This window comes from Corylus avellana, chromosome 10 (assembly GCF_965113065.1).
Source record: "Corylus avellana chromosome 10, dhCorAvel1.hap1.2, whole genome shotgun sequence".
Taxonomy (NCBI): Eukaryota; Viridiplantae; Streptophyta; class Magnoliopsida; order Fagales; family Betulaceae; genus Corylus; species Corylus avellana.
Window position 1 is genome coordinate 18,952,475 of NC_142499.1, and position 24,579 is coordinate 18,977,053.

General features: G+C 36.3%; 4 protein-coding genes and 1 pseudogene across 4 annotated transcripts; all 5 read left to right on the forward strand.

The window, feature by feature from the left end:
* Window positions 1-2,781: 2,781 nt before the first annotated feature.
* Window positions 2,782-3,267, forward strand: LOC132162412 (RING-H2 finger protein ATL52-like). Its single transcript, XM_059572645.2, has one exon. The coding sequence runs from the start codon at window positions 2,782-2,784 to the stop codon at window positions 3,265-3,267; it is 486 nt and encodes a 161-aa protein (XP_059428628.2).
* A 1,754-nt stretch (window positions 3,268-5,021) lies between these two features.
* LOC132162414 (RING-H2 finger protein ATL52-like) lies at window positions 5,022-5,575 on the forward strand (annotated as a pseudogene).
* A 1,441-nt stretch (window positions 5,576-7,016) lies between these two features.
* LOC132161790 (RING/U-box superfamily protein) lies at window positions 7,017-7,963 on the forward strand. Its single transcript, XM_059571981.2, has one exon. The coding sequence runs from the start codon at window positions 7,066-7,068 to the stop codon at window positions 7,597-7,599; it is 534 nt and encodes a 177-aa protein (XP_059427964.1). The 5' UTR covers window positions 7,017-7,065; the 3' UTR covers window positions 7,600-7,963.
* A 6,171-nt stretch (window positions 7,964-14,134) lies between these two features.
* On the forward strand, window positions 14,135-18,776 carry LOC132192066 (beta-glucuronosyltransferase GlcAT14C). Its single transcript, XM_059607262.1, has 4 exons — window positions 14,135-14,890; window positions 16,217-16,292; window positions 16,393-16,508; window positions 18,086-18,776. Exons 1-4 carry the CDS (start codon window positions 14,332-14,334, stop codon window positions 18,598-18,600), a joined length of 1,266 nt encoding a protein of 421 aa, XP_059463245.1. The 5' UTR covers window positions 14,135-14,331; the 3' UTR covers window positions 18,601-18,776.
* A 3,875-nt stretch (window positions 18,777-22,651) lies between these two features.
* LOC132161714 (dof zinc finger protein DOF5.1) lies at window positions 22,652-24,576 on the forward strand. Its single transcript, XM_059571890.2, has 3 exons — window positions 22,652-23,006; window positions 23,166-23,627; window positions 23,720-24,576. The coding sequence occupies exons 1-3, from the start codon at window positions 22,956-22,958 to the stop codon at window positions 24,209-24,211; spliced, it is 1,005 nt and encodes a 334-aa protein (XP_059427873.2). The 5' UTR covers window positions 22,652-22,955; the 3' UTR covers window positions 24,212-24,576.
* The last annotated feature ends 3 nt before the right edge of the window (window positions 24,577-24,579 follow it).

Below are 24,579 nucleotides of genomic sequence, written 5' to 3' on the forward strand. Positions count from 1 at the left end.
CCACATGCCCTCTTATATTATTTTAAATCCACCACTGCCTATCACTTCATTTTATCATTTGATTGGTGCATTGATGCAATTACCTCTGAATCAGAATGAATGAGACAGGAATGGAAAAAAGAAATAAAGGTTTTTAATGGGCCTGCTTGTTGGGCCGGGCTGCCTCGAGTCGGAGCATTTGAATTGGGCTGGAGCTCCAAGAGGCTTTGCCATACCTCATTACTGTGCAGTTGGGTGGGATAATCTAACTCAATTATTGAGAACAACCTAATCTGGTGGGCATCTGAAATGTCTCTTGGAATAGTAATTATTAATTAAATGATTAGTTTAGGTTTTTAGGATAAATAATGGTTTAATGTCCCCAAGATGTGGCTCAATCGGTTAGGGATCACGTCTCATGAAACGAAGGTCATTAGTTCGAATTGTCCTCCTCCTTTTCTCTCTCATTGTGTGAACACGTCAAAAAAAAAAAAAATGTTATGAATTCAAACTTTGTCTCCCTCATTAACCTCTCATTTTATCTACATGTTGGGCTTCACTTAATTAGTAAGGAAAAGTTTGAAAGTACTAGTCAAATTACAATTGAATCCCCTAAAATTACTAATAGAATACAATCTTACCTAGCATAGACAGAATTAGGATTTCTTAGTAAGAGGAGCTAAGTTTAGTTTTAATAAGGATCAAACTTAATTTTTAGACTAAATATATATATAACCATAAATACATAAATATTTTAACTGTTTTCGTTTATATATATAACTAGAAGGGACGAGACGGTCATGGCCCTTACCGGCCTCCCTCTAGCTCTGTCTCTATCATCAATGTAAAACATAGCACTTACGAGTATCTTTATAAAGAGTGGTCAGATCGGAATAGAAAAGAAAGGGTGGAGCGGGCTGGAAGGATGAATAATGAGTTTTGTTTTTATTGATAAAAAATAAGCCAATAATTGAAACGACTGTGTAGAGATGTTGGCAGAGATTGGTGGCATTTGGGATCCAACTCGTATCACTCATGAAAAAGTGTGAGCTTTATACATGGAAAAGCAAACGCATCTTAGTTGGTGGGAATCAAATATTGCAATATCACTCACATTGTGTATTGGCTTTTGAGCACCCAAAAGAGCTTAGTTGGACTAATTGAAACCTTCCAATTAACTAGTCTTTTTGATGCATCAATTGCCAAAGTGTGACGTTTATTAATGAGGTTTTAAGTGTTTATAAAACTTAGGCAAGAGTATTATAGATTGAAAAATGTTAGATTTATAACTTTTTTACGATTAATAATATTATATATAGAACAAGTATTCATCTTCTATTCATCAAAATTGATGTGGCGTTGTCATCTTCCATAATATTTAGTGGATGGAAATGAGTTTTTTGAGGGAGGACCATGCCACACTAGCTTTATTAAATGAAAAGTGAATACTTGTCCAGTATATAATATTTTTCTAATAAAAAAGTGTTAGAGGCCATTTTATTCTCTCCGTCAATATTATGTCAAAAAATTATTAATTATATAGTGGAACAACATCGTAATCATTTTATCTTCATTAAATTTACCTGATATATTTGTCTCTTTTCTTGGTACGTAAAGCTAGCTAGCTAAAATTCTTTGTGTTTATTTTCTTTACTATTATTAATTTTTACATGGCATCAAAGGCATCGGTTAACACCAGTCTTCAATCGCTACTATATTGCTAGTTTTATTTTCACATGCTAAGAGAGTGTTAAAAAATTAAATAAATAATAATTTTAATAGAACATGGTAATCAAAAGGGAGAACTTTACTTATCATCCCTGGTTTTTCATCACTCTTACAATTAGGGGTGTTCAAGTAGTTATAATTGGCGGTTATTGGCTATAACCGCTAACCGCAACAGTCTTGGGCGCCGCCTAAGCGGATAGTGGTTATTTTATAATTGGCGATCAGCAGTTATTCAATGCAATAACCGACAGTTTTATAACCGTTTTTTTTATATGAGCTTTTGGACTTTTTAAGTGTTTTGAACCCTAAATTGGCATATTTTTAAGACTTATTTTAAACGTTTAAGCCCAAAATTTTCCTCCAAAACGATGCCGTTATGGTGTTTAACACCAAAACTACGCACGTTGTTTTGAATGTTATATTGTAATTATTATTAATATATATATAAGTGTAGGCGGTTAGCGGGGACGGTTATAACTACTCGGTTTGAATACCCCTACTTACAATTATATCCTTAAACTTTGAAAAAAGTGTCAATTTAATCTTCATTTGGGTAGCTTTGCCATGCATCTATATAACCGGCCTAACATATATATATACAAGATTCTTACCCCTGGAATGTAAGAATGGAATAGGTTCTCAACCGTCTCACATGGAAGAGTCTCCCTCAAAAAACGGCCTTTAGATCACTTAACCTTTTTGATATCATTTTAAGGGCACTTTTGGGTTCCCAATCAACTGGAGTAAACTCTTCCTATCCTTCCTATAGCAAGCCGGTCAATAAATTATAATTATAACAAAAAAGAAAAAGAAAAGAAGCAAGCTTTTATTCCAAAATATGACCAAAACGTCATTTTCCTCCCATTCAGTAGTCTACCATTTCCGTGTCACCCACGTCTATAATGATAGTGATTAGTGAGCCTTTCTTTTGTTAACGTAGCATCACCCCGTTAATTAGCCTCCTAGCTTTCATCGCCAAGAGTGTGTGTGTATATATTAATATATATATATATAGTCTGTCCAATACTGTAGATGAGGAAATATATATGCATGCATATTATTACAGTTTTGGTCATGGGCAACGGAGAAACTGACAGCCGGCCGGGGGGATTGAAGTTTAGCTCAATTTTTATTGGGCTTCTTGGGGTGGTCGCCGGGGCAATTGTAGTGACAATCTACCATTTAATTGCTGTCGGCTGGTGCAGCCGAAAGCGTGCAACCCCTACGGGTCCGGCAGATGGACACCAAGGCCTTCATCAAATTCAAACGAGCCAGCAGGAAGGTGGGTCCAGTAGCACGAGCAATTCAATAAAGGCGCAATTAATCCCCATTATTCGATACTCCAAGGAGTTGGAAGGAGATACATGCGCCGTGTGCTTGTGTGAGTTCAAGGAAGCCGAGCAAGTGCGCGTGTTGCCCGAGTGCTTCCACTTGTTTCATGTCTCTTGTGTTGACACCTGGCTCAACTCCCACTCTAGTTGCCCGCTTTGTCGTACTGATACTGGTGGAAGTGGAACCCCCAGAGCCCCGGAGGCGGAGCTCCGCCTACAGGTCGCCTGATTCTCAAGCATTGTTTAATCTACAATGATCGATGAATAGATTGGCTTTAATTTAGCCTTATATATATATATATATATATATATATATATATATATATATATATATATATATATATATATATAGTGTTTAATTAAAAGCTTGTACATCATGATCAGCTAGGTATATATATTAATGTGCATGCATGTGAAAAATAGTTACAAAAAGTTTGGTCAATTATTGCAAAGAGATGTTAAAATGATCATCATCATATTCATATACCTAGCTTTTGGAATATATATATATATATACTCGAATCAATTAACATTTATATATAGAAGCTTCAATGAGAAAATTATGTATGTTCATTTTTAATCCGGGAAATTCTTAAAAAAAGGCACCGATCGATGATCATAAGGGTTGGGAGATTCTGGTTTTGTTTACAATCTAAAAGTAAGATGGCGATAGGTCCAAATTTGAATATATATATATATATATATATATATATATATATATATATATATATGGCCGAAATAACAAGTTGAATCTATGAGAGCATCACCCGACCGAATGATGCTTTATCAGGCACAACAGAAATTCTTTACGAGGGCCTTGTCTGCTTGTACATATGGGACGATATTGTTCTTCTCTTAATTAAGGCAATGTATTTCTCTAAATCATTCAATAAAAATGCCTTTCAAAGATTTGTTACCTATTTGTTTTGTAGCAACTTTGGCTCAAAACCTTGACCGATACTCTCTCAAAGCTTACTCAAAAAAAAAAAAAAAAAAAAAAAACTCTCTCAAAGCATCTTAAGGCCTCGCTCGATTACTTATACCAATGGGACACCTTGATCAATATATCATTTATACTGGCCAGGCCTCTGAGCATCCTAAGACCTCGCTCGGTCATGACTAATATCCATAGGACACCTCAATTGGTCACTTATACTGACGGGGCCTCCAAGCATCCTAAGACCTCATTCGGTCACTTATACCGACATGACACATTGATTGGCCACTTTTACCGACTGGGTTATTAAAGTATTAATTAAATTATTAAATTTACATTTTCTCATCAGTTTAAGCTTTTGAAATAAATAATGATTTAACATGATATCAAAGCTAGTGGTCATGAGTTTGAACCTAACTCTGTTAATTCATCATAATTTAAATTAAATATTCAAAATGTTCAACCTCGCTTATTAAAAGAAGTTTAAGTAAGCCCATATGTATGAGAGGGTATTAAAGTATTTATAAAACTATTAAATTTACTTCTTCTTATCTGTTTAAGTTTTTAACATAAGTGATTCTTTAACCGGGCCTCCAAACATCCTAAGAACTCGCTTAGTCACTTAGATTCTCAACCGTCTCACATGGAAGCATCTCCTATATATATATATATATATATATATATATATATATATATCCTTTCATTATTTTATTTTATTATTTATTTATTTTTTCCCATAAAAAGTAAAAGCTTAATTGGTTGCTCTTGTTGGCCCTCTGGACTTGTCTCATGGACTATATAAACGGCCATTAGACTTTAACCTTTTTTGATCAAATCATTTTTAGGGCCACTTTTGGGTTCCCAATCAACTCAAGTAAACTCTTCCTCCCTATAGCAAGCCGGTCAATAAATATAACAAAAAAGCAGGCTTTTATTCTAAATAATATATGACGGTGATAGCATGACATGACCGTCACCCAACAAGCTTCCATCGCCGTGTCAATATATATCTCTCCAATACTGTAGTGTGAGCAACACTTTTCCTCATGGGTGGAGAACACAGCCGGGGAGGATTGATATTTAGCCTAATTTTGGTTGGGCTTGTTGGGGTCGTAGCCGGGGGAATTGTGGTTACAAATTTACAATCTACTACTTAGCCGTCGGCTGGTTCAACCGATCGCGAAGGCGCGCAACAAGTCCGCTAAATAGACGCCAATTCCCTCAAACCAACCAGATTTTTCAGTACTCCAAAGAGCTCAGCAACCAAGAAGATAGGCCCAGTAGCTCAAGAATTTCAATGGTGCAATCAAATCCGATTTTTCGGTACTCGAAACAGTGCGAAGTAGAAGTGTGCTCGGTTTGCTTGTGTGAGTTCAAGGAAGGCGAGGAGGTGCGGCTATTGCCCGAGTGCTTGCACTTGTTTCATGTGGCTTGTGTTGACACGTGGCTCAACTCCTACTCTACTTGCCCGATTTGTCGTGCCGATACTATGCCTCCACTCAATGCCGTCTTGTCTTTGCCAAACCCAGCTGGAACTTCCCGGGCCGGAGCCGGAACTCCACAGGTTGCCGGATTTGGAAGCATGGTCGATCTACAATGATGAATAGATCGACTGGCTTTACTTTAATTTCAAGTCTCCCCCTTTTTATTTGCATGATCATATGGTGTTTAAAAGCTTGTACTTCACTCAAGGCAGTATATATATGTGTGTGTGTATATATATATAATTGTGCATGCATGTCAAAGACTTAAAATCATCATCATAAGCTTATTCAATTATATACATAATTGTTTCTGTAATCTGTTCATTTTTAATCCAGGAAAGTCATAAAAAGCCAATGATCATAACTCATAAGGGTTCACTCCAGAGATTCAATGAAAAATAGAGTTAGACCGCCAGCATCGATCTAATGGTGATCATGGGTCCGAATTTGAATATTCTCGGTTAGTTTAAGCTTTTGAAAGAAATGGTGATTCTTTTTTAGTTTGAATTTGTTTTCGTCATTTACTATTTATTTCAATTAAAAATTTTACATGTTGAACTTTGATTGCATCTATAGTTATAAGTCCTACGGGTGTACAAGCGGTTGCGGTTAGCAGTTATTGGCTAAATCGCTAACCGCAACCGCCTAAGGCGGTTATTAGATTTTAATAACAACAACCACTCCGCTTAAGCGGTTAATGGTTATTTAAACCAATAACCAGCGGTTTTATAACCTTTTTTTTGGGGGGGGGGGGCTTTTTGAAGTGTTTTGGCCTATTTTTTGGGCTTATTTTAAATAGTTTTAGGTTAAAGTGTTCCAAAGAACAATGAATATGATAAAACTCTATCCCTAACTCATATTTAAAACGACACCAAGACGTAGGCGGTTTTATAACCGTTCTTATTTTTTAATTTTAATTTGGACTTTTGGGCTTTTTGAGGTGTTTTGGCTTGTTTTTTGAGCTTATTTTATATAGTTTTTAGTCAAAGTGTTCCAAAAAACAATGAATATGATAAAACTCTATCCCTAACTCGTATCTAAAACGACACCAAAACGTGGTTTTAATGTTATATTTTTAAGATAAAATATAAAATATATATTTATATTATTATATATAAAGGTAGGCCGTTAACTTTTTTCCCTACTCTTAAAACCACTAACTGCCCTACCTTATGCGGTTAATGATTTTTTTATAACTGCCCATCAAAGTAGTTAGCAGTTGTTGGGTGATTATAACCGCCCCGTTTGTACACCCCTCCTAAGCCCCGGGCTCACGTAGCTAGCCCTAGCCCAGCCTGATTAATGTGGCCTGCTGTTGGGCATGGCCCAAATCTCTTCTATATTGAGTTGATGAAAAGTAAACAAAAACTAGGTAAGAATTTTTTGGAGCGTAGCCATCATGATGGTACGTGAACTTTGTCTCTCCAACCCCACATTTTTCGTCAATTATTGCCGCTGAAAATTCCAAAAGAACCCCACCGTCCAGAAATACATTAATCTTACAAGCTGCTTAAATAAACAAAGAAAAAAAAAAATAATAATAATAAAAGGAACAAAAACTACAGCTAGCCTAACACCACTACTCTTCACTACTCTTCTCTCCATCATGGAGAGCGCACCCGCCATTCTCAGCCGACCACCGCCTCCCTTTCCCGCGCCGCCGCGCAGCGTCGACTTGTCCCCTCTTGAGTTCGTTCTCGCTCTCATCGCCGTGGTCACCATCCCCGCCTTGGTCTACACCTTCTTCTTCGCCGTGAAATGCCCTCCGAACCCTTTCCGACGGCGCCACCGAAGCCCCTCCTCCGGGAGACTCTCCAGCGAGACTGATCGTGGGAATATCAGTAACAGAGAGGAGGTTCCGGATGTCAAGTATGAGAAGGAAATCCATGTCAAAGATGTTGTCGGCAGCGAGTGTCCGGTGTGCCTTTCGGTGTTTGTGGAGGGGGAAGAAGTGAAGCAGCTGAGCGTGTGCAAGCACTCTTTCCACGCTTCTTGTATTAATACATGGCTCAACTCCCAGTCCAATTGTCCGGTTTGCCGTGCTTCTATCGCCGTCAAGGTTCCGAACGGCGCCGCCGCAGCGTCGGCCAGAAATGAAGATCGCCAGCAAGGTTTGCCGGATGCCTCTAGTTTGGTTTGACGGTATCTCGCTATATAGATTCTTGATCTTCTTTTTTCTCTGTTCTTTGTTTTTATCAAAAGAGGGTATCCGTTTTGTTGGGGGAGAGAGAGGGGAATTTTTTCAGCTGTTTGTTTTTCAACACTTCACCGACAAGTTTCGGAAATAGAGGGCTTCACCCAGAAGATGGGGGAATTCAAGGTTAATTACTGATCATTTCTAACACTGTCTTACGGTCCTTAATTATCATTATTATTATCCTTAATTAATTAATTAATAATAATGTATGTTGTTAAATATGGTTAGAGCTTTCTGGGGTAGAGAGCATTTGTTCATTTGTTGCAGGATATTCATGCACAACTCCTGTTTCGGTTTCGGCCCTTCATTTTTTGTCCCCCTCTCCCTCACCTCTTGATTAATAGCAAAGTGACCTCTCATGATTCACATTATTATTTCATTGCTTCTTGAGATCCCAAATAGATTGAACGTTGAAAGTTGAAACCACGTCCACTGCAGTCTCAGAACCATGATTACTTGAAAATAAAAATAAGTATCATAAAAAAATATTAGAAGTTAGAATTGAATGATTGCTTATTCATTCGTTTGGTGTGGTATTTTGGAACGAGGACTACTTAAGAATAGAAATAAGTATTGTAAAAAATATAAGAAGTTAGAATTGAATCATTTGTTTGGTAATGTGACGACACATTTCAACCAACTTTTTTAAATTACTCTTCTTACTTATAATACTAACACGGTAATAGCACCTCACTACTTGTGGTAGGCACCACCTCCAACCACCATATGGGGGTGGTCGGACCATCCGATATGGTGATCGCAGTCACCAAATCAACCCACCATCACCTTGCATTGCCAACTGCTGGGCCACCATTTTGCTTAGCTCATCGCTGGTCACCATTCGACCTGGCCTACCGCAGTCAATCATTTCTGAAGTCTTTTGTCATCTTCGGCCACTGTTTCCCGTCTTCTTCGACGATCTTCCTTTGTCTATTGTCGTCACAAGTAGACCTTTGCCATCTTCAACCATTATTTATAGTCGTCTTTGGTCATCGTCCACCCCAAACCATCGCTGAGTGGTCGATGATCGATGAGATGGGCTAGGCGGTCGTCAATAATGAGATGGGTTGGATAGTGGCCAATGGAAGGCTAGGTCGGGTGATGGCCTTGTCCAAGTGGTGGCCAATAGAGGGCTAGGTCGGGTGATGACCTGGGCCAAGTGGTGGCCAATGATGAGCTGGAGTAGAAAGTGGCTGGAGATGGCAGTCAGAGATAGCAGAGAGTTGTTAGGAATGGGGGCTAGAATAAAAGATAATGAACCACTAGATATGGTTGCTAGAAGTAGCCCGTGTTAGAAGATGGTTGACAATGACTATGATTATTGATTTGGTGGTCACAACCACTAGATGAGACGCTAGGCCGTGGTGGTGGTTTGGTAAGGGTGGCTCATGGGAGAGACCGAAACGAAAAGTACGAATGATTTTTTGGGATATTATTTGTAGAGTTATTCTATTTTTGGAAAAAAAAAAAAAAAACATATTCCCTTTTTTTCAAGCAAAATATTTATTTCTCATTTTAGGAAAATAATTATTTTCAATATTAATGGTCTTTTCATACGTAACAAACGTGTAACCTTAAAATAGTGATCCTCCTCCCATCAATGTTTGATAAGTGGCGTGAGAGTCTGAGACCGAATAATTGCTTCAAGGTGGAAAGCCTTGATTGGTTTGAATTTTCTGGCCCAAATCTTGATTAGGTGGACTAATAATAAAGTATAAAAGATCCATAAGAAAAAGTTGATTGACACCTCACCAAATCTATTTAATATGGTCTTACTATGTGTTTGATTAATCTGTATTTTAGTGAATTCACTCATCATCACCTCCTCCCCCAACTGCTCATCACCAATTCACGTGGATGGTTATACTAGTATACATCTCTGATCCACGCCAATTTTATTATTTATATATTGACTTTAAATTTTTAATTTTTTTTTTTTTTCAATTTACTGTGTATTACATATGGATAAGTGATAAATTCTAAAGCATTTAATTTTGAAAATAATAGTTAGGAAAACTTAATTTTTCACGCATTTTTAAAGTATCGTATAAGTTCAAAAACCCTCGATTAAGGATATTAAACTTTTAATTTCTTTCGAATTGAGTATTTCAGTTACCCAATTTTGTTAGAATTTTTCATTAAATTTTGTTAAAATTTTAAAAATACTAATGATTTTTTATTAAAAAATAAAAAATGTAAAATTCAGGTGTTTATTTTTTTCATTTTTATAAAAAATATTTTTACAATTTTTTTAATAAAAAATATGGGTATTTTGAGCATTTTGACAAAAATTAATAGAAAAATACTAACGGAATGGGCTAATTAAAAAAGATTGAAAGTTCAATACATTTAATTAAGAGTTTTTAAACTTTATAGTGTAGTATCAAAACAAGTAAAAGTTCAGAGAAATTTTCTAAAATTTTCCAAAAAATAGTTATGAGCGAGCTCAAGAATTTTTAAAAACTTTAATCAACATGTGTTAAGGCCTTCCTCGTTGAAAAAAAAAAATAATTGAAATTTGCGTAGAATTAGTAGAAGTATGGGCGATAGTCCAATTTTTTTTTTGAAGTCGTCTCTCGGTCCTTCTCCTCAAAAAATAGTTTGGAGAGGACGAGGGAGTAGATCTCCCTTTCCCCTTCTACTCCCTACTCCTACCCTCCCCCTCCTCTTGTGGGATTTTTATTTTTATTTTTATTTTTTAATGTTTATAGGTGTTTTCTGACTAAATTAGTAACTTCGGCCTCTTCGCTATGTGTTCCAAACCAATGAGGTTCCCATTTCTGAGAAGATGCATGAGACTAATGAGGTTCCCAATTATGAGGAGGACAATCACTCTGCAAATCTGGTGGAACATAAAGAAGGTAGAATTTTGTATTGTAGATTGTGTGATCAATTTGGCACCAGTAACTTGGACGAGCTTGTTGTGTGGTCAATTACCATCCTCAAGGATCACATTGACATTCAGCAGCCTCAAGGGCAACTTTGTGACCATGAGATTTTGGCAGAGAGATTGCGGATGATCTTGGGGACGGAATTGTTGAAATCCAATAGTCTTTTCTTGGATTTTGAACAATCCACGAAAGGGAAAGACCACATGGATGATGATCAAGAATTGCAGCTTATTTTGTCTCTGAGCCGAATTATTCCAAAGGATCTCATAGAAGATACATCACAAATTCATATAGCCAAACATCCATTTCTGAGAAGGTGTTCGAGACCAATGAGGTTCTTATTTCTGAGGAGGTGCCTCAGATTAATGAGGTTCCCATTTTTGAGGAGGTGCTCCAGACCAATGAGGTTCCCAATTCCATTTTTGAGAAGGTGCCCTAGACCAATGAGATTCTCATTGCTGAGAAGGTGAACCAGACCAATTAGGTTCCCAATTCTTAGAAACTTGGCAGAGAGGAACATGGCATTTTTAGGAGGTTCCTCAAACAAATGAGGTTACCATTTCTGATGAGGTGCCTCAGACCAATGAGGTTCCCATTTTTGAGAAAGTTTGCAGAGTTTTATGCTTTGTGCTTAAAGAACTTTTGTTTTTAATCAATAAAATCCTCAAATTTCTGCCTTTTTTTTTTTTTTTTTTTTTAAAAAAAAAAAAAAAAAAAAAGGTACGAGTATGGGCAATTAATATAGAAAAGGTTTTGAAGGCTCTCAAGTTAGCTTCGCCCTTACGCTACTATGAATGGGCAGCTAGCTTGCTTCCATCTCCAGGCTCCAGCAGGGAGCGCGAAATTTCCGGTGTCACTTCTCAAACTGCTAATCATAACGTTGGTGGGTCATTGTCTTGTTGGATGTCGAACCCATGTGGTAGGTTTTGTGGGCCTAGCAACAATTTTTTTTTTTTTTTTTTTTTTTTTTTTTTTTTTTTTTTTCTCTCTGCTTACAGCCTTTTTACTCCAAATTAAAATGTGTTTTTTTTTTTTTAAAACACGTATATGTTTTTTTTTAAAGTATTAATAAAGTTAGAGAGAATTTTATTAAAAAATATATGTTTTTATCTATTATTAAAAAATGTACATAGACTGAATTAAAAAAAAAGTAATAAAAAAATTCAATCCAATTTGAAAGAACTCTTTGTCCATTTGGCATTTTGGTTAAGGAACTCTCATGGTTGCTTGAAGATATAAAGTAGTATTTTTAGTTATCTTTATTTAATTATTTATTTATTTTTATGTCCGCACAAAGGATAAAAAAACAAAAGAAAAAAGAAAAAATGATTTGAACTATTGACTCATGTTTCATGAGGCATAATCCTCAGTCAATTGAGCCACCTTTTAAAAATAAGACGTCTATATATATTGCCGTTATATGAAATTAGGGTGAAGCTTTAAAAGTATGGATTTATCATCTCAAATGCAATCTCGGGGATAGTTTGTAGATATTGCTCTAGTTCAAATTAGTTACATGTAGCCTTTTCTATTTTATTTTTTTGGTGCTTAGTATATAGCCTGTTGGATCTTTTATGATTTACACAAATAGTCCAAAACATCAACCAATAACAACAGTCCATCATGGAAATATGGTTAGCCATCATTAATACTGTCCTTTCTTTTTCTTTCTTTTTTCTTAGAAGAAATGATTGAAAATGAAAACGACTTCAAATTCTTTTTTAGAATTGCCCATATTGGCAAGAAGACAACATACTATATTTAAGCATTTTTAGAAACTCATGGCCCCCCCTCCCCCCCTTGGAGCCATCAAAATAAACTTTGATGTTGCAATTAGGGATTTTTTTTTTTTTCTTTTTTATTTTTCTTTCATTAGTGCTTCAGTGATAAGGCTGTAAATAAACACATCTGTTCTACAACCCGCTCAATACTTGCTCGGTTTAGCTCGACTTAAACTCTAACTCAATACTATACAAACTCACTCGTTACTATAGAAATTCAGCTCAATTAATAAATGATACATATCTGACTTGCTCAAAAAAACTCGATAGGGAGCTCATTAGTGCTTCAGTGCAGCGGACTCTTCTGATGTGATGGCCCTGTCAATTCTTTTTTGTGTGCAAAAACAAGTGTTGGTCCTCATTGTGACCTGGATGAGGGTGAAGCAATGCAAGTGTTGGCCCCCCTTGGCCCTTGCTGCCAACATTGCCATAGTACAAAAGGTTGACAACATAAATCTTGAAGGGGACTCTCTAGCAATGGTTCGTGGCCAACAATACAATCATCTAACATCAGTTTGGAAGATCTCCACTTTGGTCTCATATAAATATATCTTTGGCTCGGCTCTTTCAATAGCTCTACAGTCACCCAAAAGTTCATACCGGCACAAACTTTTGCACTCACAACTTAGCTAAATAGGTCGCTTTATCTAAATTTTCTAATAGCATTAGCTTTTTGTATTATTTCTTTGTGGAATCTTCCCCTTCATAATGAGAAGGATCCATCCCTCGTACATTCCTTTATTTTCCTTTTGTTTGTTTATATATTCTCTAGATGAAATGTTGTTTCCTTTATTTTCCTATCATTGGGGTTGCATACTTTGGCTCAACACCTTAAAATAATTTATAATTTTTCCTTAACACATTTTTTTTTTTCAAATATTATAAACGTACTGCTAATTTTCAGATTATGCAAAATAGATTAACAATTTTTTAAAATTTTAAAATAGCTTCACAATAGATATATAAAAATTTAGGCGAAACTACACTTATAGTCCTTGAACTTTCACCTCAATTGCAACGTCTTCCTTCAAACTAAAGATAATTACAATAGCCTAAACTACTAGCCTAGGGGTGTTAAACGAGCAAACTCTTCGCGAGCGAGCTTGGGATCGGCTCTTATAAGTTCGGCTCGTGCTCAACTCGATTATTAAATGAGGCATTTCGTGAACACAAATACTGGCTCGAATATTAAATGAAGCAAGCTCAGCTCGACTCTGTTAAGCTCGTGAGCAGATCGTATAAGGCTCGAATTGGTAGTTGTTCACATAATTGCTCATATTAATATTAAAAATTGATGATTTTTTTTTTCCTAATAGCATCATTTTATTATAAAATGATGCATATCCTCTTTCTTCGAAACCAAGTGTCTTACTGTCTTAACTCAGGCTCCATATTCGACTAGTCAAACTAAGTAAATGCTCATATGTAAGCTGACTTTTTGAGTCGTTTAAAAGTACTTAAAGTTTAAATTTATATTAATAAAAAAAATAAATATAAGAGTCAGTTCGAGCTCGAATTCGAATAAAATTTAAACGAGCTGAGCCCAAATAAGGGAAGGTCGCTCAAACTCGACTCGTTTATACCTGAAAGAGCCTATTTCACTTACTCCCGCCATTAAAATTTTCTGTTAAGTTAGACAATAACGCATGAAATGTCAATTATACCCTGATAAATTTTATTTTGTCATCTTAATATTTATTATTTTTAAGATTTTTTATTTTTAATTCATAACCCGACACAGGAAACTGCACGTCGTATAAATTCAAATATAATTGAAGGTGTGGAATTTCCCACTCTCTCCAACCACAGACAACTGGGGCAAGGCAGTTCAAAAATCACTCATAACTTGAAACTCACTTCACGCCACACCGACACACCAACTCTCCCACAAGAATCAATCCATTTTCCCCGAAACACTTATTTAACTGTTCGTGAGCTTCCGTTTTAGGGTTTCGGACTAAAATCCACCATGTTTTTCTGAGCATCTGATCCCCAAAATAGCAATGAAGAAAAATCAGAGTCCGTCTTACTTAGATCGGAAATGGTTTACGCCATTGGTTGCCATTGCTGTGCTCTCTGTTGTACTTCTTCTTACTCTAACCCTAGGGCAGAGTAAGTTTGCCTCCTCAGCTACCGATTTCGCTTTCGACCAACGGAAATTAGCGGCCTTGGACCGGAATTTCGGGTCCGGGAACGACCAGCTCGGGCTTCCGAAGTTGCCGAGATTCGCGTACTTGATATCGGGCACGGGCGGGGATGGTCCGAGTCTGAGGAGGGTTCTTCAAGCGGTGTACCATCCGAGGAATTACTATCTGTTGCACCTGGATCTGGAGGCCTCCGACGCCGAGAGGCTCGAGCTTGCCAAGTATGTGAAATCGGAGAGTGTGATTAGGGAGTTCCGGAATGTGATGGTGGTCGGTAAGGCTAACCTGGTCACGTTTAAGGGCCCCACGATGATTGCTTCCACGCTGCACGCGATTGCGATACTGTTGAAGCAGGCTAAGGATTGGGACTGGTTTGTTAATCTCAGCGCGTCGGATTATCCTCTCGTGTCGCAAGACGGTAAATGTCGATGCTTAGTTTGCAAAGCTTCGGAGCGTTTGCTGGTTTCGTATATGATTGTTGCTATTAAATGATTTCTAATGAATCTGATGTGCATTTGGTGTTTGATTGAGATTTATTTTGTCGAAGCTTGTGATTGAGACTATATATATATATATATATATATATATATATATATATATATCTATTATGCTTAGTTTGACCATTTTAATGGATATATGCATTGTGGGTTATGTTTAATTGTATAAGGAAACTTGTTCTAAATGGCATTACACTCATATTCTAGTCATATACAAATATTGGAGTGGTAATGGGATCTATTTGCTTTCTTAGATGCCACATAGGATGATAAAGCCAAAAACGTATGCTCATTTGTTATCCACGGTGAAAGGAAGAATTAATTTCGTCTCAAAGTATATGTAGTTTTGATATAGATGTTATATGTATTTAACATCTTTTGTTAAATGTCCTGTAACTGTGGTCAGGCTCTCAACAGGATGGCAAAGTGCCTAATATTTGGCTCTATATTCTTTAAAATGGACTCGGGGCTTCTGTGGCCTATATCTTCTACATTGTTAATGAGCCAATTTTCCATGTCCATATGTCTGTCTATGTGCACATTGGCATATTCAGTCTCTTATAAATACATTCAGATTTGTTTGTCTTGTTGAAGAGATTGATCAGCATATGGAAGCACAGAGTCCTAGTTTTAAATGGATATATGCAATGTGGGTTATGTGTAATTGTATAAGGAAACTTGTTCTAAATGGAATTACATTCATATTCTAGCATATACGAATGTTGGAAGGGCTATGGGATCTATTTGCTTTCTGTTATGGCACATACGATGATCTTGTTGAAGGCATAAAGCCACAAACGTATGCTCATTTGTTATCCATTTTGAAAGGAAGAATTAATGTCATCCCGATGTATATGTAGTTTTGATATAGAAGTTATATGTATTTAAGCATCTTTGGTTGTTAAATGTCCTTAACCGTGGAGAGCTCTGAACATGACGCCAAAGTGCCTAATTTTTTGGCTTTATATTTTTTGAAATGGACTCCAGGTTTCTTTAGATTATATCTTCTATATTATTGTGAATGAGCCAAATTTTCATGTCCACATGTCCATCTATGTGCACATTGGCATATTCAGGGTCTTGATAAATACTTTTATAGATTTGTGCCTGTCTTGTTGAAGAGATTGATCAGCATACGGAAGCCAATTTTGCATGTCCATATGTCTGTCTATGTGCACTTTGGCATTTTCTCACTACGCAAACCTGACTAGTTTTGCTAACTTTTCTTATTCATCTTCTTGTTCTAGATCTCTTGCATATTTTCTCATACTTGCCTAGGGATCTGAACTTCCTCGAGCATGCAAGTAATATTGGATGGAAAGAGTGAGCCTGCCATTCTTGCTTTGATCTTGTCTTTGTTGATATGGGGGTTATAGTTTCTTGTTATGCTTATTCACATGTGATACTTACTGCATGCCTGCAGATATCACAGAGCAAGACCTATCATAATAGACCCAGGCTTGTATCATTCAAAGAAATCTGGTGTTTTTTGGGCTAAAGAGAAAAGGTCTATTCCTGCATCTTTTAAGTTATTCACAGGTAATGTTTTATGCTAGCTTTTTGCCAAATTGATTATCTGTTATTAAAGTATTCCATATTCCAGATCTATTTTCATATGCTGGTGTAAAGAATGCAATAATAGCGATCTTTGCATATTGTTTACAGTTTATTATATATAAGCCAGTACCAAGTAGTTCCTACCTGATATTAATGGTTGTTGGAGGTATTAGTTATTCAGATGGTACACGACAGGAATAGGAGGCTTCTAGGGTTGTAGATTTGTTTTAGTCAAGTTTGAAGTTACAACATGGGAGATGCTTTCACAGTTCTTGTAACAATTGAGGGAAAACGCTAGCTACATATTTGCTATCACTCTAGAATGACTAGTTTAGTTATAATTGGAGTTCTCAAAAATTACTTATAAAACCCAGCATTACTCAGTAAGGAATCATTGTAGGATTTAGCACTCCTAGCACCTTTATAATCTACCCACTCAATGTAAACAATCCACTCACCCAATGTGGGACTAACTTTCTAGGGTATCACTACCTCTCCCACTCAAATCCTTGGCGTTCTTGTCAAGATCCACGTCACGCAATGTCTTAGTACCACATAGTGTTACTAGTTGCTTTGATACTATTTATAATGACCTAGGAAAAATGTTAGTTGCATTTGCGCTATTACTTTAAAAGGATTAATTAAGTTACAATTGGAGTTCCTTAGAATTACTTATAAAGTCCAGTCTCATCTAGTAAGGAATCAATGTAGGATGTAACATTAACAAACACCTTTATAATCTACCCGCTCAATGTGGATAATCCACTCACCCAATGTGAGACTAATTTTCTGGAGTGTCACAATTCTACTACCATAATTTAGGATTGGGGTTGTTGAACCAAAAATCTATTTTTTGTGAGAAATTATTTAGTTATTTAGAATTTACACAACCTCCTATTGTTCTTGGAGTCAGTTTTTGCCTTCTTGGATTCTGGGCTTGATACACAGCTCCCTTTACTCTTTTGTCTTAAATAATTCATTATAACAACAAACTCATGAAAGAATGTGATTTTCTTAAAGCTATGTTTTATTTTAATTTGTGGAAATATTAAATATTGTTTACCCTGGAAATTATAATTATGTTCTTATCTTGTCGGAGTTCCTTCCACAAAAGCTTGCTTGATAATATGCTATCTCAATTGAAGAAATAAAATCTTACCAATCATTCATGATTGGTCACGTAGAATTCTATCCTATATGGTCTTGCAATTTTGTCTTGTATAAGATTGCTCTGGCATCCACTTGCTGCTCTTGCAACCTTCTTGCTTGATTAATCCTTGTATCACGAGTTTGATGGCTCATCTGTCAAAACAAGAAGAAACGTTTTCGATAATATGTTCTGCAGTTGTTCACTCTCAATAGCTTAAATATGATTTTGAACTAGAAATGCTTCTTGGAGATGATGGAAATTGACTAGGTTGTAGTAATTGGGAATTGAGAGTGATACTGTGCCTTTTCTATTTCTTTTTTTTTTTTTTTTTTTCCTCTTCTAAATAATGGTTGATTCTTTAGATCCATTTTACTTGTTTATCAAAACTTTAATTAATCTTATTTATCAGGATCTGCATGGGTGGTGCTGACAAAATCATTTCTCGAATTTTGTGTTTTGGGATGGGATAATCTGCCTCGCACTTTGCTTATGTACTATACAAATTTCATTTCATCCCCTGAGGGCTACTTTCACACTGTTGTTTGCAACCACAAGGACTACCAGAACACAACTGTAAATCATGATTTGCATTACATTAGGTGGAATAACCCTCCCAAGGAAAACCCAATTAACCTAACATTGGAACATTACGACGACATGGTCCAGAGTGGTGCTCCTTTTGCTCGTCAGTTTGCCAAAGATGCTCCGGTTCTCGACAAAATTGATGAAGAGCTGTTAAGGAGATCAGATGGCCAGTTCACACCTGGCGGTTGGTGCGTGGGGAGTTCTGTATTAGGTAAAGATCCTTGTGTTGTTTATGGGAATCCAAATGCAGTTAAACCGTCTGTAAATTCTCAGAGGTTGGAGCAACTCATAGTGAAACTTCTTGATTCAGAAAATTTCAGGTCTAAACAGTGTAAATAGTCTTGCAATTCTTCAATTTTCCCCAATTCTTTGTTTTTTTTTTCGCCTTCCTGTGATGGTGGGTTATTATCTAGAGAACCACTTCATTTTTCAGTAAAAGCACTTGTTTATTTGGCCAAATAACTTCCTGTTCCCTAGTAGAATAAATTAGAATTTAACATCATTAGATAAAATAAATAGAAGCCTCAGTTTGATTGCCCATAAAATATTATCTCATGTTTTGTTTTGTTTTTGTTTTTGTTTTTGTTTTTTTAATATCTAATACATCATCCATGTAATTATCTCAAGTTTTGCAGACTAATATTCAACGTTGTTATGTAATGGGTTAATTCATGGACTACACTAGCATACATGTTTTTCGGCCCATGGACCAATATGTGGGGGTGGGGGACTGGGGCAGTGGAGGCGGAGGGCATGTGGGGTTTAACAGAGTGACCCAGATCTAATTCCAAAATTACACTATACAAGTCCATGATACTATAACAGAACAAATAAAAAGTATTAAGAGGTTTATAAGAGTTATATGCACAGAAGATTTGATGTTTTTTTTTTTATGGAGGAGACACCTTTTAGGGTGCTGAGGCAAAAAAAAAAAAAAAAATCAAGATTTGGATCTGAAATTTTTGGTAAACCAAAAGGGCTCACGTGTGCCACAATGGTGTGTGGGGTACATGCACATGAGCAAAGGATGCTGGAAAGTTGAGTGGAGGCCGGGGCGCGGGGGGTGGGGGGGCTTTTAGAGAGAGAGAGAGAGGGTGACACAACTAAGTTTAGTTTGTTAAAAGGTTGCAAGGAGCGAGTCTTGTTCAGAGGAATGATTCTCTCATTTCCCGTAAGCTTAAATTTCTTTTTCATTCTCAACAATCGGGATTGCAATCTATGTTTTTAAGCTTAAATTCATTTTTCATTATCAATTATCAGGGTTGCAATCTCTGTTTACCATTGAGTACCGACTCTTATTTATATACATAAAGAAAAACTAAACGTCATTCTCCTATCCCTCTCTCATACAACTTTTTAAAAAATTAAGCATTGAATATGTAAAACTCACATTGGTGAAGATGTGGGTCTGTCAAATTTTTTTAAAAAATTGTATATAAAAAATAAAAAAATAAAAAAACAAATTGGAGTTGTCATATACATAAGGATATAAACTACATATCAAACCAAAAAAGAAAATCAATCCTCTAGCTAGGTGAGTAATAATTGTAGAAGTGACGAAATCAAGTAAGTGAGTGACACGTGTACATTTTAAGAAAATTGTTAAGTTATTATCTTAACTTTTGAAATCAACTTCGAATGTTTTTATCATCTTTTTTTTAAAAAAAAAAATAAAAAAAATAAAAAAAATTAGACCATTTTGTCGATTTTACTATTATTTTGTAACAAAAGACACGTGAAATCTCAGTTAGCATAATAAAAATTAAAATTAAAAAATAGTTGATAGAGGTAGTTTAAGGTTTCGATTTTTTATATATTGATAATTTTTTGACAAGATAGTTAAAAGAATGAATTTTATTATTATATTGGTTCAAGTAATATTTTTCTTTCATCTCTATTTATTTATTTATTTATTTTGTTTTTGGTCAATGTGTTTGTTTCACATGATCAGTTGAGAGTTGAACCATATGTACGTGTTTCTTTCATCAAGTAATATTATAATATGCTTTTCCACCTTATTATATTTCTAAAGCATATGTTTATCTTGTTCATAGATTTGGATAAAGTGCAAACTAGCAGATGATTTTATGCTTATAATTGTTTGGTAAACCATCATTTCTTAGGAGCTTGGAATTCCCTTATATTTTCTGCTATAAACATACACACTTATTTGACCTTTCATGAAAAGACTAAAGATTAATCCATATTCTTTTCCCCTCCTGAAACATTATTGAAGATTCCAGAAGTTCTACTATATATATAGGACAATGAGTTTAACTTTCAGCAATATATCCTTTTTTGAAACAATTCATCTTAATCAGTGCATTGCCTGATTACACACTCTCTCTCTCTAGACAAGTCCTCATGCCAAAGTTGAGATGGACTTCTGAAGACATACAATTGGTGCACTTTGACTTTAATAGGTATGAGTAATTAGCCTTATTGTAAAAGAGAATTTGATGTTGCATTTATCCTTTTTGCTGTACATCCTTATCCTAATTGCATGATGATGCTTACATTCTAACGTTGATACGATATTATCGACCGTTAAAGTATTGATTAAATAATTAAATTTACTTATTCTTATAAGTTTAAGATTTTGGGATAAGTAGTAATTTAATTAATACCAACAACCAAAGAGTAGAGATGTTTCTCAACATTCTTCCGTTCACTCGTCTTCTTCAAGCTCGGGCTCTTCTGAATGCACCAGACCTTTTCATTGGAACTCTGAAATACATTCTCTAGAATGAATATGTATTGCAGTATTGGTAGGAAAAACACATGTATAATCTTTTAATAACCTTTACAGGGACTTGTTTTTGATATTTAGGCTGAAGAGCTTGTAAATGACAATGTGCCAACATGTTGTAACATGCATGTGGGCATTACAAATAGAAATTTGTAACATCTGTGGCGGATTTGAATTTCTTTTTAATTCGAGCAGCTTAATTATTTAAGAAATGAGTTGTGGAGCTTATCTATTATGGACAAGTGAATCATGTATCTTAATTAAGCTATTCGAGAAAGGCGAGTTTCACAATCTCCTCTCTTAAGCTATTCGAATTTAGCTCCTTTAATGCTTAATACGAGAAGTATAGTTTTGAACATTAATGACAGAGTTGAGGTAGCATATCACACATTATCAGCAAAAGATAATGCCATTAGTTTTGTCAGTAGTGTTCTCATCATCTTATGTGGATATTGGTTTTTTTTATTTTTAGAAAACAATATTCACGTAAAATTAGAAGAACATCAAGAGAAACCGTAACATTTCCTATGAATCGGTCAAATATCTTTTCTTTACCCCATGATATGGCTACGAAGACTGTCAATATCTCTTCAATATTGAAGAGAACATAATTCAACATAAGAATATACCGTAGAGAAATTCATCATAAAATGAAGAAAAAAAAAAGTTGTCCAAAGCAAAAACTACAAAAGATATATAGTAGACTGATTAATTTTCCCTTTTAGAAAATAAGTACGGAATAGTTGTGTAAATAGCATTGATATTAGAATAACAATAAAGGAAAAAATTTCCATCAAATTGGGTTGAATGAAAATTTTCTACCCTAATCTATTAAGAGAAATGTTACATGTACTCCAAATTCACACTTCTAAGTGCATGTATACGGTATACTCCATTGAAATTTAAATCAAATGTTTTACTAGTGCCACGTCAAAAATTGTATATACTTGGGAGTTGAGAGTGCATATAGCATATTTTATATTTATTAAATTGACATTTGTGCTTAGATCTGTAAATAATTCTTACATGTAATTTGTTAGATAAAATAATATTATTTCACACTTATTTATTATACTTATTTTACACCGGCTTATGTGAAATAAAATAACATACACAAATAGAACATATATGATAAGATATATCAATTTAATAGTTGAATAAGTTGGAGGAATACTTTTGACCCTTTAACGGGTCCCAAATATATATGGACACGTAATTTTACCATATCCGAGAGTGTAATGACGCAGTTTAGGAGCGCGTGAGAATGGGAGTGATCCACATTCGCCATGCAAAAAAAAAAAAAAAAAAAGATGATGAGTGCGGGAAGGGAACAGGCCCGACCGGGGAAAAGGTTGGGTGGTCGGGACACTGGGACTGTTTGAAACAAAATTACAGCTCCAAAGCACCAAGCAGCAACTTTTCTTAATTATTTAAACAAATTCTTTACCTTAAATAATCGCACATCAGTTCCAGTACTATATAATCATTATTCATTCAACTTGGTATTGCCCATGAACATCAATCTCTCTCTCTCTCTCTCTCTCCCTCTCTTTCGATTAGACATTATAGAACTTTTTCTTCATGCAGGAGGAGAGGAGAGAAGAGGAGAGGAGAGGAGAGCCACAAATCTCTTTTTCCCAATCACAGTAGAAAGAAGAAGCTTATGAGTTAAGAAACATCGCCTTCTCAAAACCCTAAAAAGCAATAGAACAAAAAGAGTCTTGGGTGAGTAGGACGAACAAGAAGCTAAATTTATATATAAATACATAAAAGGCCCCTCCTTTATTTTTGCTCCTCATTCCACCCCCCCTCTCTCACTTTCTCTCTCTTTCTCCTCTCTCTCTCTCTGAAACTCGCTTTCTCTCTCTCTCTTGTCGATGTGATTCTCCACAATTATCTCTAAAAACCCATCAACCTTTACAAAAGAGAAAGATAAGCAAGAACCATGGTTTTTTCTTCCATCCCAGCTTATCTTGATCCAGCCAACTGGCAACAGGTAAGGGTTAATTTCTTCAATTTTGTTCCTATGGTTTCTTTGCCAAAAAAGCTACAAATTCAAAAGACAAAAATATTCTTTTCTTACTTTTGTAATATCTTCTTGAATATACCAGATGTTTGATTTTTTTGCTTTCTTTTTGTGTTAATTAATTTACAGCAACCAAATCATCCAACTGGGACTAGTATTGCAGCCGGTTCTCAGCTTCTTCCACCTCCGCCGCCCCCGCCGCCACCCCCGCAACCTCACGGGGGCGGCGGCGCCGGCTCGATCAGGCCCGGCTCAATGGCCGATCGAGCCCGGATGGCGAACATGCCGATGCCAGAGGCCGCACTAAAATGCCCAAGATGCGACTCTACCAACACTAAATTTTGCTACTTCAACAACTATAGCCTCACCCAGCCTCGCCACTTCTGCAAGACCTGCAGAAGGTACTGGACCCGAGGCGGCGCTCTTCGAAATGTCCCCGTCGGAGGAGGCTGTCGGAGGAACAAAAGGAGCAAAGGGAGTAGTTCAAAGTCTCCGGCAAGCAGCGCCGATCGCCAATCCGGTAGTGCTGGCTCCACCAGCTCAATTCCTTCTAATAGTGGCACCGCCGATATGATAGGCCTCAGCCCCCAGGTGACCATTGTATTAATCGTATATTCAATATACAAGATGTACCCTATTACTTTCTCTCTGCTCATCTCATCGTATATTTTTACACGCCCCAGCTCCGATTCATGGCTCCTTTGCATCAACTTACTCATGACTTTTCCGCCACGGATATCGGCTTGAACTATGGCATGAATTACGGCGCGATTTCTGCACCAATGGGAGTAGCTGGTGACTTAAGTTTTCAGATAGGAAGTGGTGGTGGTGGTGATGGTGGGTCCCTGTTATCGGCCGCCGGCGTAGAGCACTGGCGGTTGCAGCAAACTCAGCAGTTCCCCTTCTTGGGTGGCTTGGATCCTTCACCGGGGTTGTTTGCAGGCGGCGTTGAGGGGTCTGGTTGGGGACCAAGTCTGGCCGGCCGGAGCAGGCCGTCTAGCTCGGCAGTTGCCCAGCAGCTGGCTTCAGTGAAAATGGAAGACAATCAGGAGCTGAATTTGTCAAGACAGTTGTTGGGAATTCCAGGGAGTGAGCAATACTGGAGTGGAAATAGCAGTGCATGGACAGATCTTTCTGGCTTTAGCTCTTCTTCCAGCACAAGGAACCCCCTATAGAATTTCACTTCCTTGTGGTTTAATTAAGAAGCTGATGGATCCCCTTGAAGTTTTGGGATTTTGTTAGTGTGGCTGCAATCAAAGATAAATTAGCTTTAAAGACATATAGTATCATATCATGATGAAACTTGAGATGGACTGAAGAAGATGATCACCTTGTTTTCAAGATCAACTGAAAACCCTAGAAATGGTAGTTTTTTATTTTATTATTTTATTTTTTTTCGTTTCCAGTTTTTTTTTTATTTCTTATTTAGCTTTAGATTGCAATGTATGAGCATGTTTGAGATAGTGAGCTTATGAGTTCATGGAGTTTTGAACCAATTAATCGTACATGTTTATGAATGATCATCATCTACCTCTTTTGTGGT

Excerpts from the sequence above, each read along its gene's own strand:
- LOC132162412 (XM_059572645.2), top strand. The coding sequence starts at position 2,782 with ATGGGCAACGGAGAAACTGACAGCCGGCCGGGGGGATTGAAGTTTAGC.
- LOC132161790 (XM_059571981.2), top strand. The coding sequence starts at position 7,066 with ATGGAGAGCGCACCCGCCATTCTCAGCCGACCACCGCCTCCCTTTCCC.
- LOC132192066 (XM_059607262.1), top strand. The coding sequence starts at position 14,332 with ATGAAGAAAAATCAGAGTCCGTCTTACTTAGATCGGAAATGGTTTACG. Across the intron at positions 16,293-16,392 it reads AGTAATATTGGATGGAAAGA|ATATCACAGAGCAAGACCTA; the intron begins GTGAGCCTGCCA and ends GCATGCCTGCAG. Across the intron at positions 16,509-18,085 it reads ATCTTTTAAGTTATTCACAG|GATCTGCATGGGTGGTGCTG; the intron begins GTAATGTTTTAT and ends CTTATTTATCAG.
- LOC132161714 (XM_059571890.2), top strand. The coding sequence starts at position 22,956 with ATGGTTTTTTCTTCCATCCCAGCTTATCTTGATCCAGCCAACTGGCAA. Across the intron at positions 23,007-23,165 it reads ATCCAGCCAACTGGCAACAG|CAACCAAATCATCCAACTGG; the intron begins GTAAGGGTTAAT and ends ATTAATTTACAG. Across the intron at positions 23,628-23,719 it reads TGATAGGCCTCAGCCCCCAG|CTCCGATTCATGGCTCCTTT; the intron begins GTGACCATTGTA and ends TACACGCCCCAG.